The 17,946-nt window shown below is 34.2% G+C and overlaps 1 protein-coding gene across 5 annotated transcripts in view; it reads right to left on the bottom strand.

The window, feature by feature from the left end:
* LOC138705069 (2-oxoadipate dehydrogenase complex component E1) overlaps positions 1 to 17,616 on the bottom strand; it is a 201,279-nt gene extending 183,663 nt beyond the window's left edge. For 2 of the 5 annotated variants that reach the window (XM_069833662.1, XM_069833663.1), the window contains exon 1: positions 16,993 to 17,465. In XM_069833662.1, the coding sequence (XP_069689763.1) occupies positions 16,993 to 17,122 (130 nt within the window). In that variant the 5' untranslated portion in view covers positions 17,123 to 17,465. Of the gene's footprint in view, positions 1 to 16,992; positions 17,466 to 17,505 lie in introns of those variants that run through there. The other 3 variants (XM_069833664.1, XM_069833665.1, XM_069833666.1) reach the window with 3 other exon arrangements.
* Between the last annotated feature and the right edge of the window lie 330 nt (positions 17,617 to 17,946).

The following is a 17,946-nucleotide window of genomic DNA, read 5'->3' as shown; positions in this document are numbered from 1 at the left end:
TCTCAATTTTTCCATTTATATCCACACACCTCAAGTGGGCTGACAAGACGTCAGAAACCCAACTTTGAGTGCACACAAACTCGTGGACTTGAACTGTGATTTTCTGTTAACGTACCTACAGTGATGTATAGTATATTACGCAAATCTGGCTTTCAGGTATAGCCTAGTTCCCTGTGAAGCAGACTGAAAGCCTGAAAGCCAGTTTGCATAATATATAGGTCTACGTCACTGTAGGTACGTTAACAGAAAACCACAATTCAAGTCACATATAGTTTTTATGCACTCAAAGTTGAGTTTCTGGCATCTTGTCAGCCCACTTGAGGTGTGTGGATATAAATGGAAAAATTGAGACGCTATCGGGTGCAGTTCCTGAGTAACTCAGTCGGTACAGCGTTGGCGCGTTTATCCAAAGGTCCCGGGATCGATACCTGGTCCCGTAACAATTTTTTCCTTGAATTTATTCAGTCTGCTTCACAGGGAGCTAGCTATACCTGAAAGCCATATTTGCATCGGAATACAATGTTTAGGTTTTTTATTTGATTATTTAATGACGCTGTATCAACTACTGGGTGATTTAGCGTTGATGAAACTGTTAATAAGGAGATGTTATTTGGAAAGAAGATACCGAGGATTCGCCATATTACCTGACGTTCGCCTTACAGTTGAGGAAAACCTCAGAAAAAAACTCAACCATGTAATCAGCCCTAACGAAAATCGAACCGACGACTCAGAGCAACTCCGATCAGCAGACAAACACGCTACCGTCTAAGCTAAGTCAGTGGCTTTGTTTGATGTTTATTTGATAGCATATAATATAAACTTATGTTTACTGAAGGTTTACCTCACAATGTTGAATAAACAAAATCCGATATGGTAAAACATGAATGCTATGCATTAAGACTATTAAATATTTACCTGTATCAAAATATGGTTGTGTATATTTTGAAATGTAGGGTAAGGAAAGGTATTTTCGTGATATTTTTAATATTATGGCTAGTTTTTCCCCATTTTGAGAATGATACTATATTTTTCTATTTCTATGGCATTATTGTAACAAAACGTATAACAGAGAGGTGTATTTTCATTTTCTAAATTTTAATTATTAACAGAAAATAGGATTGAAAATGTGCGTGTTTGGTAGGTAATTTCGTGATAGGGGTATCTAATTTCGTGATAGTGGTAAGGCAATTTCGTGAATGAAAGGAATGCATAGTTATTTCATATTAGGCCTACTTTATGTTTATATAAATTCACAATAGTGTTTTTAAACACTAAACTATTTGATGACCTCTTATTTATGTAAGTCTATAAATATATTTCAATGATATGGAATATTTCATTATTGTTAACAGTTCATAAGGTAGTTCATAAAAAAAAAATCTTCTAGACTACTGTCTTTGAAATATATTAGGCTCAATAAAGACCAACTCATGAAACAAAGAATAAAATATGAAACATAAACACATTTATGACCGTTATGTAGCAATAGGCTTATTTTGATTGATTTGAACATTTTACAGGGACTGTTGATGTAAAAATAGGAGATCGTCCGGACAACAGTCTCTCAAACATCTTAGGGTTAATAAAGTTAAAAACATTAAACAAAGAACAAAACATGAAACGAACACATTTACGACTCTTGTGAGTTCTTGGCGGCAAGATTTTTAGGAGCCCTTATTGTGAGAACATAGCTATCTCTGTTTAAAATGAAACCACCATCATTCACTGGCACTTTCGCTATCTGCATTCAACAAATATTCTCGCTCTACACTCCAGGCCATCTGGTGTGTCAGTTTCATAATTGGCACCGTCAAGCCAAATCCCAACTCTTGCATTTGTATAATACGAGGGTGGATCGGAAAGTAAGGCACAATATTTTTTTTCTGCGCTGGTATTGCGGCTGGGATGTTGACATTTTACCGAGATATAGTTTGAAGTTTTCACTACAGACACAATTCGTTTTGCATGTGCAGCTCTAGCGAGAGAATAGTGTGCGTGAACTACTCAACAAAGATAGCGCGCATGTTACTGTCGTCTACTTGTGAAGACCAGCGAAGCGTTGTGTGATTTTTGTGGGCTAAAGGACATAACCCAAGTGAAATTCACACGGACATGTGCAGCTGTTTGGCAAAGACTGTATGGACTGTAGCAATATAACCAGGCGGTGCGCATTCTTCTCAGACGGCGTGAGAACCTCTGTGATTCGCCACGTTCCGGGCGGCCGGTAACAGCTGCAATCCAGCGGAATGTCACAGGCATTGAGGTGGAAATTTTGAACGACCGGCGGATCCATCTGCGAACCTTATCTCAGCAGTTCAACATTTCATACTGTGTGGTGTACGATATCGTGCATGACACATAGAAATTTCATAAAGTTAGCGCCCGCTGGGTGCCTAAGAACCTGACAGATGACCTCAAGGGCCAGCAAATGATGACATGCATTGAACACTTAAGGCGTTACGCTGCAGAAGAGTATGATTTTCTGGAAGCAATTGTCACTGGAGATGAGTATTGGTGTACCACTACACGCCCGAAACAAACCAGGCCTCTATGGAGTGGAAATATGCTGCTTCCCCAGTAAAGAAAAAAGTCAAAGTGACGCAATCTACAAAGAAAGTGCTTGTAACCGTGTTCTGGGATATGGATGGTGTTTTGTTGGTAGATTTTGCTAAACACGAGACCACTGTGAATGCTGCAGCGTACATTCAAACGTTCGTAAAGTTGCGTCATGCCCTTCGTGACAGACGCCGTAACATTAATGGTGACTATGTCCGACTTCTTCGTGACAATGCCCGTCCCCATGTTGCGGCTTCTCTTCGTGAGAAAATAAACACATTTGGTTGGGAGGTGCTCGAGCATGCACCATATGGTCCAAACCTTGCACCGTCGGACTTTTATCTGTTTGGTCCCATGAAGAAATTCCTGGCCGACCATTACTTTGCGACCGATGCAGAATTGCAATCAACTGTCCGCAGATGGCTATACTATAACCGAACGGATTTCTATGAACAGGGTATGCTGAAACTGGTACCACGATGGGAGAAATGTGTTGAGAAACTTGGCGCCTATGTAGAAAAGTAGCTGAAAGATGTGAGTTCATTTGGGTATTTTTTTATTTTTGTTTACATATGAAATGTTTTTTTTTTTAATTATTCTGCGTTACTTTCCGATCCACCCTCGTATAATTAATATACAGCCATACTTCGAGATCAAACGTAAGAGCAAAAAGCCTTCCTAATTTAGGAGTCTGATTTCCATTACCATCATTTCTGCTCATGAAATCTTTGAGTGAACTCCATGACACATCCATTTTTTTATAGCTTTATAGGTAGATACTTTCTGCTGCCTCATCATTTTGGCGGCTGCAATAAGTTGATAGCACCGTATTTCCTGTATTTAATCCTCTCTTTTCCCATGTTAGACTTAAAATCAAAATAGGGTAGGTAATTTCGTGATAGACACTAAATTAATAAAAAATAGTTAGAATTGAAGTATGTTTTACTGGCAATAATTTTCTTCAAATAAGTTTTTCTGGCAAAGGTACAGAAACCTTGCTATGAGCCGAAATAATGAGGCTTGTTCAGCCGCCATCACTTTCACGAGAAGAATGTTAAGAAATCTCATCCATTTTCCAATTGACGCCACTAAAATCGGTAATATAATCTAAATATATGCACAGTTAGAGGAACTCAGGTACTACAGTGTAGCACAAGTATGAACTTCTTACTTTAAATATGTGCTTTGTAATCATACCAACACTACAAACAGTAAAAAAAAAACTAACAAAATTCTTAAGAAAATACGCAACGCACAACACAACTTTCTGTCATGGTCAGCACAAGCAAACTAAGATGGAATCAATCACGTTTCGCCATCCGTGAAACAATGCCGTATTACTAGCAGACCCTAGAACTATTTTCTACATTAGGCATGTTCTAGAAAGCTCTTGCTAAATTTATCACGAATATAACTATATCACGAAAGACCTTTCCTTACCCTAATTATATAGTGATTCATTTTACACATAATGTCATAACAATGTTTCGAAATATTAAATTCGATATTATAAATAGCTCATGTATGTGCCTATAGATGTTAAATATCAGAATGAACTCATAAGTTTTAGTTACTAACTAGTGTATACTATACTTGTATGTGAAATTGTCTTTTATGTAAGACGTTGCAACCAAATGCTAAGCACAAAGTCACTATTCTTCAACTTTAAGTAGTGGTTAACTTCATTTAGCCGAAAAAATACATCGGAGAATGTAAATATTCGTACCAAACTTCCTGGGACGAAATGCTGCACACAAAGACGGCGGATGGGGTGCGAGCTGTAAAAATGTGGTACATAAAAAATCCAAAATGTTCTCTCTCATGCACTTGCGCACATACTATACATCTGTTTATTATTATTATTATTATTATTATTATTATTATTATTATTATTATTATTATTAGGCCTACTACTTACATGGGAATATGTCTTGAGTTTCCTAATGCAAAGCTGTACGTCCATTACCATGGGCAGCGTCAAATTTGTCGATCAGATCCTCAATGTCCAACACCTTCACGATATCCTGCTCTACAGCAAGGACTGCGAGATCGCTGAGACGTTCATGGCCCGTTCTGTTCCGCAAGTAAATTTTAATGCTACGTAAACACGAAAATGCACGTTCACATCCTGTACTAGATGCTGGTGTTACGACAGAAATTGAGGAGCGTTTTTTCAAAAGTCTCTACACTAAACGCTTAAAAGTAAAATTTTCAGGAAACGTTTTTTTTAATGATTAAAATGTAGTTACCACAAACATTTTAATTTTTTATATTATATTGTTTAATAAAGCAGTAATTGTATTATATAATTAATGTTTCCAATTTAGATTATAAAATGAAAAAAAAATAACATGTGAAGTTCACAGTTTTTTCAAAAGTCGTTAAACGCCAAAAGATGGAAACATAATACATATTTTGTTAATATTTAAACCTGACTTTTTGGTATCTTTTCTGGTTAATTTTTCTGATATATATAGGCCTATTTTTTATATATGTGATTTCATAATATTTTAAATGCATTTATATTGTATTAACTTTCGATTGTTACATTTTATTTTCAACAAAGAAGAAAATACAAAATGCAATAATATTACATTTTTTTGGGAGGGGGGAACACAAAAACTCTATTAATTTATTAATGATAATAATATTGAATTACTAATATGGAAGAAGGTTAAGTTAAAATTTGAAGAAATAATCTGAAATGTATTATTTCCAGTCTGAAATACCCACACTTAAACAAAATTAAATTTGTGCACAAAATATTAGGAACATTCAATAAAATTCAACTTGAAATCCCAGTAATGTCTTTATAGAAATCTTTAGCAGATTCTGGTATTCTAAAATACTTCATCAGGTTGAGGACGACCTTCTTCTTTCCCTGACTGACCATATTCTTCTTAGGCAAAGTAGCTGCATTCCCTATTTCCCAGCTACAGGTCTTCTTTTTCAATACTTCAACTTCAATGGGATCTCCAGTGTAGGTGTCCGCCACTGACAAGAGTAATTTCTTATTTGATTTTCTGTATGTCATCACTGTTGGGTTGTAATTTTGAAGGGCATTTTAGACTTCAAGACATTTTTTAGTATATTGGATTTTATATCCCTTACTTTCAGTCTTTATTCAATATTTTGACAGTATCATGTCGACCCAGAATTTCATAGTACTCTGCAGGAGACAGAATTTCTTTCTTTTTTTTTTTTCGGTACACTTTTTCCATTCTACCGAAGACTCAGCTACTCTGCGCTCCTTTTTCCCCTTTTGGATTGATGGGTATACTCGGAAGCCCATATGAATACACAATATGAGAGCTCTTCTCTAAAACACTACCTACAGTAGACAAATGCAAGACAATGAACACATTTAAAAATACTGTAGCTTAAAGGATAAACTCCTTAGCAATTCATTCTAATTATACTGACGTTAACGGCCACTGACTACATAGTAATTTCGTCCTTTAGACATGCATCCTGATAATACTGTATTTTCAGAATTGTTCTCATTATAATGTCTTCTTATTATCTAGCATTATTTGAAATATTATTAACATTCTATGTATACGAGTTTAATTTTGCTGCACAGTTTGTATGTCATTATTTAATTGTTCATAGTATTTTATTGTTCAATTCACAAGTAACTCTCGTATACATGTAACTTTTATCGAATGAATTTGTTGAGATCTTTGTAATTAACTTGTAAATTGTAAGTTCATAATTTTATAATATGTATGTAGACTTTTGCTGGTGAATGGAAGAGAAGGCCTTACGGCCTTAACTCTGCTAGCTAGAATAAAACATTATTATTAGGGACCGGATTTTTATGTAATATCAAGGTGTGAAATATGTACATATTTATGTAAGAAATATAACCTGAACATGTACCAAAATATGTAAAATCATGAAAATATTTAATATCAATACCTATCTGGCAGGTATTGGATAGATAAGACTCTCCAGTTGTGATTTCTTAGAGCACCCGACTTTTTTACCGTACACTTGACATATTACTATTTTTCCATCTGTACTGAAAGCTTCGTCCATTGCAATCCATGATTTTATTTTTGTCGTTAGAGTTGAAGATACAGGGGACATTTTAGTTTGTTAAAAGCAGTAGATAAACTGATTTGCACTTTATACTGTAAGTACTAAAACTAAAGAATTGAGTGAAATGAATGACACAACAGTACTGCAAGCACTGTTTGCCTTTACTGGATTAGGAGGAAATAAGAGAAGATGTGGGATATATGCATTTTAACTGCTCCCTGTAAGAAACAAGAACCTATTAAAACCTCAAACTATAGGCATTTACAAACTGTTGTTTGAAAAGTGACATTCCTCTCTTATTCAGAAGGGTAGGATTATTCCAGCCGAGAACCATACTTTCTAATTGCTCGGAAAATCCCATTTCCGTATAGGTCTACTAAATTTAAAACAAAGAGGTCAAGCAATTACCTGAAAGTCTCATGTCAGACTTGATACGGATTTTCCCTGGAAGAATTAGGAAGAGGGTGAGTAAGGTTGCAAATTGCATGCGAACGGCTTGTTAAGACGTGTGCAGAGCAATTATAGTTCGAGAAAAATCATGTCGTCCTCCACCGCAAGAAGGCAACGCTACTTTCTGAGTGATTTTTACAATACAAGGTAGTTGTATGAGAAAGGTTGCCTTTTGTTCACTCATATTTACAGTCGGCGGCATGGGGCGAGTGCCTCTATTACTTCCTGGAACTAAGAACATTATGTTTCGTCCCGAAATATATCCTTTCTTGGGTAGGTAAAAAGGCTTTTTAAATCTGTGTATTTCAAATTGTAAACTTCCCCAGCAGAAGTTTTCTTTTTTCTTTCAGAGAAGTAAAAATGAATAAAACTCCTAAATATGTAGATTTATGTAATACCCGGCCATAATATGTAATGTGGGGTAAATATGTAAAATATGTACACTAGTATCAAATTTTAATATATTAATGGTAATTACAAGATTCGCAAGGATTTGTTATTTATATATGGTTAGGTTGATAGGAATATAATCTGTAATTACATAGAAGTCCGGTCCCTAATTATTATTATTATTATTATTATTATTATTATTATTTGCTACGTATTTTTATACTTTTTGAGTGGAAGAGAAGGCCTTATGGCCTGAACTCTGCCAGTACCAATAAATACAAATGAAATAAATAAACGAACAAATAAATATAATTTAAATTGTAGGAAAGGTCATTGTAGTATCAATCTTTTTCACTAGAATTAATTTTCAACAGTTTCCGACGTCTAGTTTTGAATCGTAAATAGAACGTCAACTGGACCACAAATAAAATGCAAGTCTTCCCTGATAGTACCTGTGCCACGCGTCGAATATGACATCACGCCAATATTGTCTATGAACAACTAACATTATCTCTGTATGCTCTGGAACACAATACTGCCCCAAGTCATCACTAGGCTAACTGGAATGCAGCCAGTCTTCAAAAAATTTTGTTTTGTTTATGAGTGGGGCAGTTGGGATAAGCACAAACATTATGAAAACAGGGAGCAGCCTTCGAAAGAAAGTGTTTCACCTTGAGAAAAAAGTTTAAACACCTATCATTTTTGGTGGGACTAAAATTCTTTTACCATCATTACATAAAAAACAGGTTAATGATAAAATTTTGAAGGCAATGAACAAAATCAGGAAGGGCATTTCAACATCTAAGAAGATATTTTTCACACTGAATGACAATAAACTACAGGAATATATTTTTGTAGTCCCACAAATTTGCAGTCTGCTTGACTTGCCATTAAATCAGTGAGTGAATTTTCTGAATAACTACATAGCAAACAATTACAGAGATCTGATGGAATATTAGCTGCTTAGGGCTTACAAATTAAGGGAATGTCTCTTAATTTTCACTTTCTTCATTCACATCTGAATTTATTTCCATCAAACTTGGTGCTGTCAACGATGAACATGGGGAAAGTTTTCACCAATACATATTCGAAATGGAAAAGCGATATGGAGGGAAATCAGCATGCAACATGCTTGTTGATTACTGGTGGAAACTTATCACAGATGTTGCATATGATCTTATCGGCAAGTAAACCAGGAAGAAGTTTTAAAAAGATGAGTTTGTTTTTATGTTTTAAGTTTATATTCAACAATAATACAAAATTATCATTATTAGACAATTTGTATGGGTATTTTGTATTATGTATGTCTTAGTTGAGGTAAATGGATGATTCCAGCAGTAATATTGCAAAAACTTAAACGAAGCACGCATGCCTATAAACAACAATGTGTGAATTGTTGAAAAAATCAACATGATCTTACAAAAGGTGACGGAGGAAAACAGACTTCAAATTTGAAATCCACGCATGCCAATTACCTAAATCACTATTTTTGCAACTGTGAGAGATAAGAAATTGAAATTTGTTATGTTGTGTCATTTAAAAGCCAATAATTTTTAGTGGTATATGCTTTTAACTTTAGTTGTTATTTTTATTTCTAGTCTTTTTTTAAATCTGTAACCAATATCCGTTGGTCGTTGATATTTTTATGTCGACTGTTTCGTTTATATGACGTCATTCTATTTTCGACCAATGAAGTGTAATGAAATTTTGAATTCCAACCAATCACAGTCACACATCGCGATAATTTCTGCAGCTAGATTTATAGCTATCAATTTATCGCATGGTTGTTCTTTTGTTTAATTGGTGTCGCCAACTGTTTCCCCAAGTCGATGAGCATGAATCCATTAAGAGGCATCTACACGGTTAAACTTTTCTCTCAACTTCACGCATTCAAGCAATGAATGCAAGATTGATATTTAATTTTAATATATTTACGCAGTGAAGACGACGTTTTTAAAACGGCGCACCATGTAAACACAAAATCTTCATGCATCTTAATTGAAGCCTAGATCATATTATGTAAATATGATCTAGGATTGAACGTACGTTTTAAACTTGATTATTTCAATATTCTTCCCAGATTGCATGTATACGCGCATGGAAAATTGAACTGTGTAGATGTAGCTTTAGTCCTGTTACACACTACAGTGAGATATACCGGTCTCCACACATATTATATAGTTCTTAGTTCTCGGTGTGGTGTGCAATGTAATGATGAAGTACTAAATAAATTACGAAATTATACTTCCACATCTACATCTTCATGTTCTAATTCCATGTCCATTGTAGGCTATCTGAAGAAAATTGCACTCATTCATTTAGATTTGATAACTGCATTTTCAACAGTTCTTTATTTAATTAATATATTATTCAGGTCACTGTAGTTATATTATAACATTTTTAATTAAAGTATGATTTCAGCAGATAATGAAAATGTATTTATGTTATAATAATAAGAGAAAAGTGCAGTACATGTAATTAACATTTTTAAACCTGTATTTCGCTTTTCGCAATTGGTATTACTGAATAATAACATCGAATTTCTTTATTGCAGTAATCGAGATTCATCTATTTCAACTTCACAATGCCTGAATAGGTTAAGTATTCGCAAATATACAATTATAAACATTTTGTAATCGAATTTTAGGCATATATTATTTACATTTTTATTTTATTCACGAAATAGTCCTAATAAATGTCACTCGAGGTCTGAGATTTCCCAGATAAATCTCAGGCCTCTCGTGACAGTACTACAGATATTTTTTTTTATTTTTTATTTATTTTTTTACATAATATTCCTCTTGACTACTAATTATAACGGACTGGATGCAATTAAAAATGAATGCTACTTACACAGTATCATACTAAATGGCATTGAGCATTTCATAAACAATTCATCACTAAATGTCCATTTACAGAGGGCAAGTAGAGATGCAAGGCAAATGAACAAGCAGCTTTTTTTTCATATCGTCAAGTAGCAAGTAGGGAAGTAAGTAGCATTCACACTACAAGCAAGTGCAGCTTCAAGTAGGAATCAAAGTTATCACAATGGACCGAAAATAATATAAGAGAAGCGGCTCGTAGTTAAAGGCTCTTAGGCGGAGCCGCCCCTATAAAAATCTCCTACAAAAATCTTAACATTTGTTTGTGTTTAATAGTAGAATAAAGATTTTCAATAGAGGAGAAACATCGAAATTTTACTCGGCTCGTTCGTTAATAACGGTTAATATATTTCGAACTGTTGGTACATACAGATGTTTTTGAAATAGGTTATAAGTAATAAAGGCTCAACCTTTCACTGTTCCTTCCGCACAATAGAAACAGGACGGGATGGTTTTCTAGTGGAGTCTGGCTAATAAGGGTACAGCTAAGGCGTAGAGATCTACGCCTTGAGTAGTTGCCAACATTTTCTAGCTCTGAGTTTTAAAAATCTCTCCTGGAGAAGAGAAGAGAAACAATGTCTGACACTCCATTCTTGAGACTACGTGTCTGCTCTCGTATTCATTTTACGGTAGGTCATAGGTCTAATTGGAATTTAGGATAACATTGCGATGATAAGATGAAGGAGTCGTTTAGTTATTTGTAGACACTATTGGTATCCCTAGTATCCCATAATGTGAAAGTTTTTCAAACCTCCGTAAGGGAAGGGAAAACAACACAATGGAAATTCTAACGTGGGAATTAGTTTTGGCTTGCTTCGTAATACAAGTATCAGTATGTTATGTGGTTGTGAACTTGTGATTGTGAGAATCTTTTGCGAGTGTTCATTTGAGAACAATCAATTGTGTGTGTAATATATCGAAAGAGAGAAGGGCCGATTTCGTCTACAAGCAAATGAATGAAAGTAAGTCAGGTGCCCGTTATATATGTATATAACTAATAATAATAATAATAATAATAATAATAATAATAATAATAATAATAATAATAACTTATTGTTAAAAATTCCCAGTTACGGAAATACACGAATAAACAAATAGAAATAAATAAACAAATGCTCATGTTCGAGACCTTGAAAATTTACCTTTTAGCCTAAAGCCTTCCTCAATTTTAAAACCACGAGCCGCGACTAAAGAGAATAATTAAAAATTTGTGAAAAATATTGCTTGTACAGCTTGCAAAGATTCTAGAAGAGAAAATTGGGAAGTAAAGAGAAGTTATGGATAAGAATATGACTGTTCAGCATTGTTTTAAAAAGAACTGCATGCAGAAGATCCCGCTTAATACAGGGCTTGTTCAAGAATGTCTTCTCAATGTTTCGATATTACTTTACAAGATTGAACAGTCAATGCTAAAAGAGATTAGATACGCTAATGAGAGAAGACATACCGTTAAGAATTAAATTGGAAATTGCAACTGCAAATAGAGAAGTCTCCAAAACTTTTTTCGGGCATCAAAAGTTTCCATATCTAAATTAATTCCTGAAGTACCTATATGATATTTTTTTACCTTGAATTGGTAGATCACACAAAGGCAAGAAATAAGTTTGTATTCACTTATTAAATACATTTTATTATAGAAAACAAAAAAAAGTTTATTACTACTTGTAGGCTTAGAACGAGCTATGAATGTAAAAAAAATTATAGACTAATATTAAATGTCACTGCCGATAAGACAAATGTAAAATTATAAGTTCGAAATTATACGCTATGTGTGAATACAAAAGCAATTAAAACTTTTGTTCCAACTCCTGGTCGCTAATAATGCAAGGAGACAAGTAGGGATCTGCACGAGACAAGCGAAGGGCAAGTTACCTGCCAGTGATGCTGAGGGAAGGCAAGGTGCAGCCAAAATAGAACTACTGTAGTTTCTAATCACTTTCCTTTCCTGGTTACTTGTCAGTTAACTTCCTTATTACTTGCCTTGCCTCAAAATTTGGGTAAGTTAATGCCCACACGGACCAAGAAACTTGCTCACTTGCCTTGTCTCTTTACTTGTCCCGTGTAAACTGCCCTTTAAACAGCGATAGTAACATGTAGAATGAAAAGCCTTTGATCAATGGTGGCGGCTCATGATACGTGGTTAAGTCACATAGCAGAGCGTTTAGAATAGAAAGTGTGGTAACTCGGCAAGGGTCTAATGGGACTTTTAAATCCCCTAGTGTCGCCGCGGCAACTGAGCGAAACATTGGCGTGGCGATCGTTCTAAGATTGCAGTTTTCCTCTTAATACTATGGACAGAGCATGTAGAACTCGTTCTGCTATGGAATTAAGAAGATATTTCTTGTGGTGTTCGGGTGATTTTTATTGTGCCGTTTATGTGAGCGAGTAGTAATAAGCCTAATTGTTTTGTTCTTGATGTAAATCCAATTATAGATACTCTATAATCTGTAAGGAAGAGACTTTCTTTTATCCACCCATAGACTAGACTATTTTTCAGAAGTGGTGTAGAGCAATTCCACGAACACAGAAAACTGTATGCTCGTTCTTATAACTGTGATATCCATTTTTCTGCGGTTTTGATTGTGATTTTTTAAAATTATGATTTATTTAACGACGCTCGCAACTGCAGAGGTTATATCAGCTTCGCCGGTGTTTCGGAATTTTGTCCCACAGGAGTTTTTTTTACATGCCATTAAATCTACTGACATGAGCCTGTCGCATTTAAACACACTTAAATGCCATCGATCTCGGCCGGGATCGAACCCGCAACCTCGAGCATTGAAAACCAGCGCTATGTCAACTGCGCTACCGAGGGCGAATTTTGATTGTAAGAGCCGATAAATTTATTATTGCCAGTAAAGAGGTAGGACTTCCACGCAAGAACTGGAGACCAAAACCGTATGCTATAACACATATTTTCCCAAACTTGCCTCGATATCTTAAAAAAAGAAAAGAAGAGAAAATATCCAACGAAGAGGACATAAATCCGTTCTCATAACAATGTATCCTTACCAAGTACCATCTGGCTATGACCAATTCCATTGACGCTAAATAATCCAGCAGTTGATACAGCATCGTTAAATATCCGAGTAAAAAATAATTGGATGTGACACCCGAAAATCAGAAGAACACCTTAGTTGATCATGCGCTTGTATGCATTTATGTACCATTCATTACTCCACACCTGAATGCCCAAAATTATGTCTAGTTACATTGACCGTAACAAATACTGTAGACCGTAATTCCTTCCAGTGAATGAACCCCAGACCAGCATTTCAGCTGTTTAGTGTGAGTTTTCAAAATCGATACATTTTTTAGAGTCACAAACTGTGATGGGTTCGAGGAAAGTAAAAATACAAAAGAATTCAAAGGTGAATGAACGACCATGCAGATACGTTGAACTCAAAGACTCCCTCGTCTGCCCTGTACAAAGAATTCTAGCATTACACGATTTTAGAAAATATATGACACGTAATTGACAATATAAAGAACACGTTTGCCTAAGAAAGAACCCTTGAATTATTTAGAGTGACAATTCAGAGCATTAGCGAAATATATTAATTCTTGTGGGATAGCAGATTTAAATATATTCAGACAGAAAAAAAAATAACTAGGATCCTCTAGAGCGATATTTTGGAATTCGAAAATGATTATCTTGGATAATTACCATAGACTTTCTACATGTGAAGATTTTTCAATCTATGTGCCGGTTAAAAAATGTGCTGTATTAAAGTGCTAATTGTGCACTCCTAATTGAATCCAAGCACCTAGCTTCTACTTCATTAAATATGCATGTTTAATTATTAATTATTTTATTTTTAATAATAGCACTTTAGTCGTAATTAACGTAAAAGTTATTTCGGTAACAAAAGTACAGTATAATTCTACTTTGCATCTAGGCTAGAACTTAATCTGGTTTACAATTTTATTACAGTTGTTTATTACGTTTCCACATCATAAGAGATTTCTAATCGAGCATATGAGAAAGTAATAGACCTCATGGAAAAGTCGTTAATTTAATATTCTCTAATAAGTAGCATACAACTACTTAATATAGTGCTACCAAATCGTTTTAATTTTACAAAACACAAAATAACCTAGGTATTTCAAAAGATCAAAACTTACATTAGCATAGTTATAATATCGAAGCTTAATTTATGAGTCTAAGTTGCACGTAATATTTTTTGTTCCCCTGAATTACGTATAGCCTAAACCAGATACAACTGCAACTAATGACTAAATAGTAGATAAAAACTATTGGTGAAAATAAAGTGTCTCCTTTATTATATTACAATCTTACTTGTGTATAAAAACTATAATTTCATGTCAATGCTACTTTATAATGCCATAAAAATTTTCAGTTTTGCGATGCTGTACTTTTTTTTTTTTGCGTATTTCTGGCTGAAGCCGGCACAATGTTCCATTTTTCGGTTAATTATTATATTTACTATTCAGGGTTGTGTTATATAACTCACAATTTGTAATATAGTAATATTACATTTTTAAAGAAGTAAAATATTGTAACTAAGTACTTTACAATACATTCTTATCTAATGGGTTATTTTAAAAAACCTTTTTCATTCACTTGAATAGCGATCTTGAAACTGGGCACTGAAAATAGGCAAGCGCCACTCGGCTACGATCCACTGAACTAGAGGAAGTAACGTCTTCTACCCGCTCTGGCAGTAGTAAAAAAGTATTGGTGAAAATATAATGTCCCATTTGATATATTATATTATACTTTCTTGTACATCGAAAACTATAATTTTGTGTCAAAATGTACTTACAACAACACAAAAATGTTCAATTTTGCGAAGCTGTACTTTTTTTTTGCGTTCTTCTCTCTGAAGCTGACAGAATGTTCCAGTTTACTGTTGATTATTATACTCGTATTTACGATTCAGGAGTGAATGATGTAACTCAAGAGTAGTTAATGTAGTAGTATTTCATTTTTTAAATAAGTAAAATATTGTGATAAACTATAATATACTTTTATCTAGTGGGTATTTTAAAAACATCTGCATTGACTCGAATAGCGCTCCTGAAACTGAGAACAGAAAGCACGAGCGCCGCTCTGCGACGAACCGCTGGACTAGTGGAAGTATCGTCACTTTCTCTTCTACCCGCTCTGCACATAGTTTGACTCACTCAATAACAAACATAAAAATATGCATCTTGATTACATAATTTTTAACACTATATCACTTTGGAAAACGTACGGGTATTATATAACTTTCACGTGTTAAATTTTTATGTTACCTTGTTAACATGTTTCGGCCTGTTATTGGCCTTCATCAGAACTGATCGTTGCTGGTCGTGGCGCCTTTTGTTTTGTTTCCTGTGGGGGTGTGTTTGTGTAGTGTAATGTGGAGTCAAAGAGTGTTAACAAGGTAACATAAAAATTTAACACGTGAAAGTTATATAATACGTTTTCCAAAATAAAAATATGTCCTAATTATTATTAAAAAAAAAGTAAATAGTAGGTATGACTACAGAATAAATTTAATTAAAGAAAAATAATAGTAAGTATGACTGTAGTATAGAATTTAAGCTTATCTTGGCCGCACATTTCTCGTTATGGTACTGCATTTGAAGATAAAATATTGAACGTGTGTTATTCTTCACTATTTAGGCTTGTTGTTAATAATTTATATATACACGAATCAGAAACGTGTCGTTTCCAAGTGCAGTAGACCTATGTGAGAATTACGTTAAATAATAACAATAAGTCTTCTAAAAGACTCTCAACCGTAGTAATGAAGAAAACCTGGATGACGTGACATTTTGAGGAGAATATAATAAGATTAATAAAAATCACAAAAAAACTGGATTAATACTATCTTTGCTAATAAAGGTTATATTTTTTCTCATTACTATAAAACAAGTAACTGCAAATACTTCATTACTTCACGTCATTGTTTTGAACAAACTTGTACGATCACCACAATGAAATTACAAGCCAGGAATATAATTTTAAAGTGCATTATTAACAACAATAATGTTGATTACTATGAGAATACGGTATATTAAATTTTTAATGTGTAAAAGTCTGAAACCGGAAAATGTCAATCACATGTTTCACGCAATTAATGTTTACATTCGGACGATTGTATTGTTAATATTTTTATTATAATATTCGGGACACTGCTACGCTGGTTAAGTTTAATGTGGTCATTTCGAACTTTAGTCACTCTGGGCTGTACTTAAGATCAATAGCAAAAAAGTAAATAATAAGTAATCAATGCACAAAAGTTATGACGTCTTTAGCGGTTAATTTTCACATAGTAATAATAAAAATATAGTTACAAGAATTGATATTTCCAAAGTAGATAATATTCAGAATTTAAATTGAAATTGTATTTCATTAGCCTAAATGTAATCGACTATAGGCTCTGCATTATTAAATCAAGTTTCTAGACGATGGTGCATTCTAGAACATAATTATAGACTTAGCATACCATGATTATTGATTAAAAATAAATTAAACGCGTGGCTTTTTTATTTTGAAGATTATTCATTTTTTATCATATCTTCTGTTTAAATATTTTTTTATAATTTAGGAACTTTTAATATAGTATATGATAAGAGTACAAACATAGCATGCAAATATGCGTTTTCACATGAGCCAAGTTTCTGTATGACATGAATAGAAAACGAGCTGTATCGTTACCTTCATAAGCGACTTTCTCACGTGGGCGATATCCGTAAACACCTGTCTTGCTATGGTAACTTCTTGCACAGGTTCTCCCACTCCTAAGCAGCTTTGTACCGACACGTCTGCTTATTTTTAAAACTAACATCGTATAGTCTCCAGTTATAGAAGCTCCACACGCAGCAGTTATCAGACAGAAATAACCTCAATCTCTTAGTAACGAGTTGTATCTCGTTATGAAACACAGCGTGTAGTAGCCTACTTTCATCTAAACTAGTACTTGACCTTTGAGTTCACTTAATTCCATCCAAAAGAGACAACAAGTGTTCAAGATTTTCAAGCATCAGTAGGCACGCAAAATATCGTAGCTATGATGAAACGTCCGCAACCATTGCGGTACACAAGATTTATGACGCTGATTCCTATCTAGTCATGTGGAGTTCAAGATCGTGATTTCAAATTCAAGATAATAACTTAAAATTGTTTAACAACACGTTAAAAGTGTTAAAATTTTTAAAAAAGGTTATATACCTTAGACAGACGGCCCGTTTCGACGCCGGTTCTGCGTCATCTTCAGTGTCCTACGAACTACTGATGTTTCTGTTGATCTTGCATACTGCCATTTGCATTCGTCAGTTGTTGGGGTGGGGATGTTTGCTCCTATGGTGGGGGGGGGGGTTGTTTGTGTGCTATGTATCATGATATCGAATAATGTGTGGGTATTGAACTGTAATTGTGTATTAAGTATATGTTGTGGGTGTGTTATTGTAGGTTTGTATATTTCGTATTGTTCTAAGATGTTTAACTGTGGACTTTTTGGTGTGATGTGTAGAATTTTCATACCTGTTTCTATATTATTGTCGTCATGATTATTGTTGATAATATGTTCTGCGTAATTTGATGTGATGTATTGTTTGGTTATAGCTTTAATGTGTTCTTTATATCTTGTTTGAAAGGTTCTTCCTGTCTGTC

This window comes from Periplaneta americana, chromosome 8 (genome assembly GCF_040183065.1).
Source record: "Periplaneta americana isolate PAMFEO1 chromosome 8, P.americana_PAMFEO1_priV1, whole genome shotgun sequence".
Lineage (NCBI taxonomy): Eukaryota > Metazoa > Arthropoda > Insecta > Blattodea > Blattidae > Periplaneta > Periplaneta americana.
The sequence above is the reverse complement of the archived record's forward strand: the minus strand, read 5'-3'. Positions and strand labels throughout refer to the sequence as shown.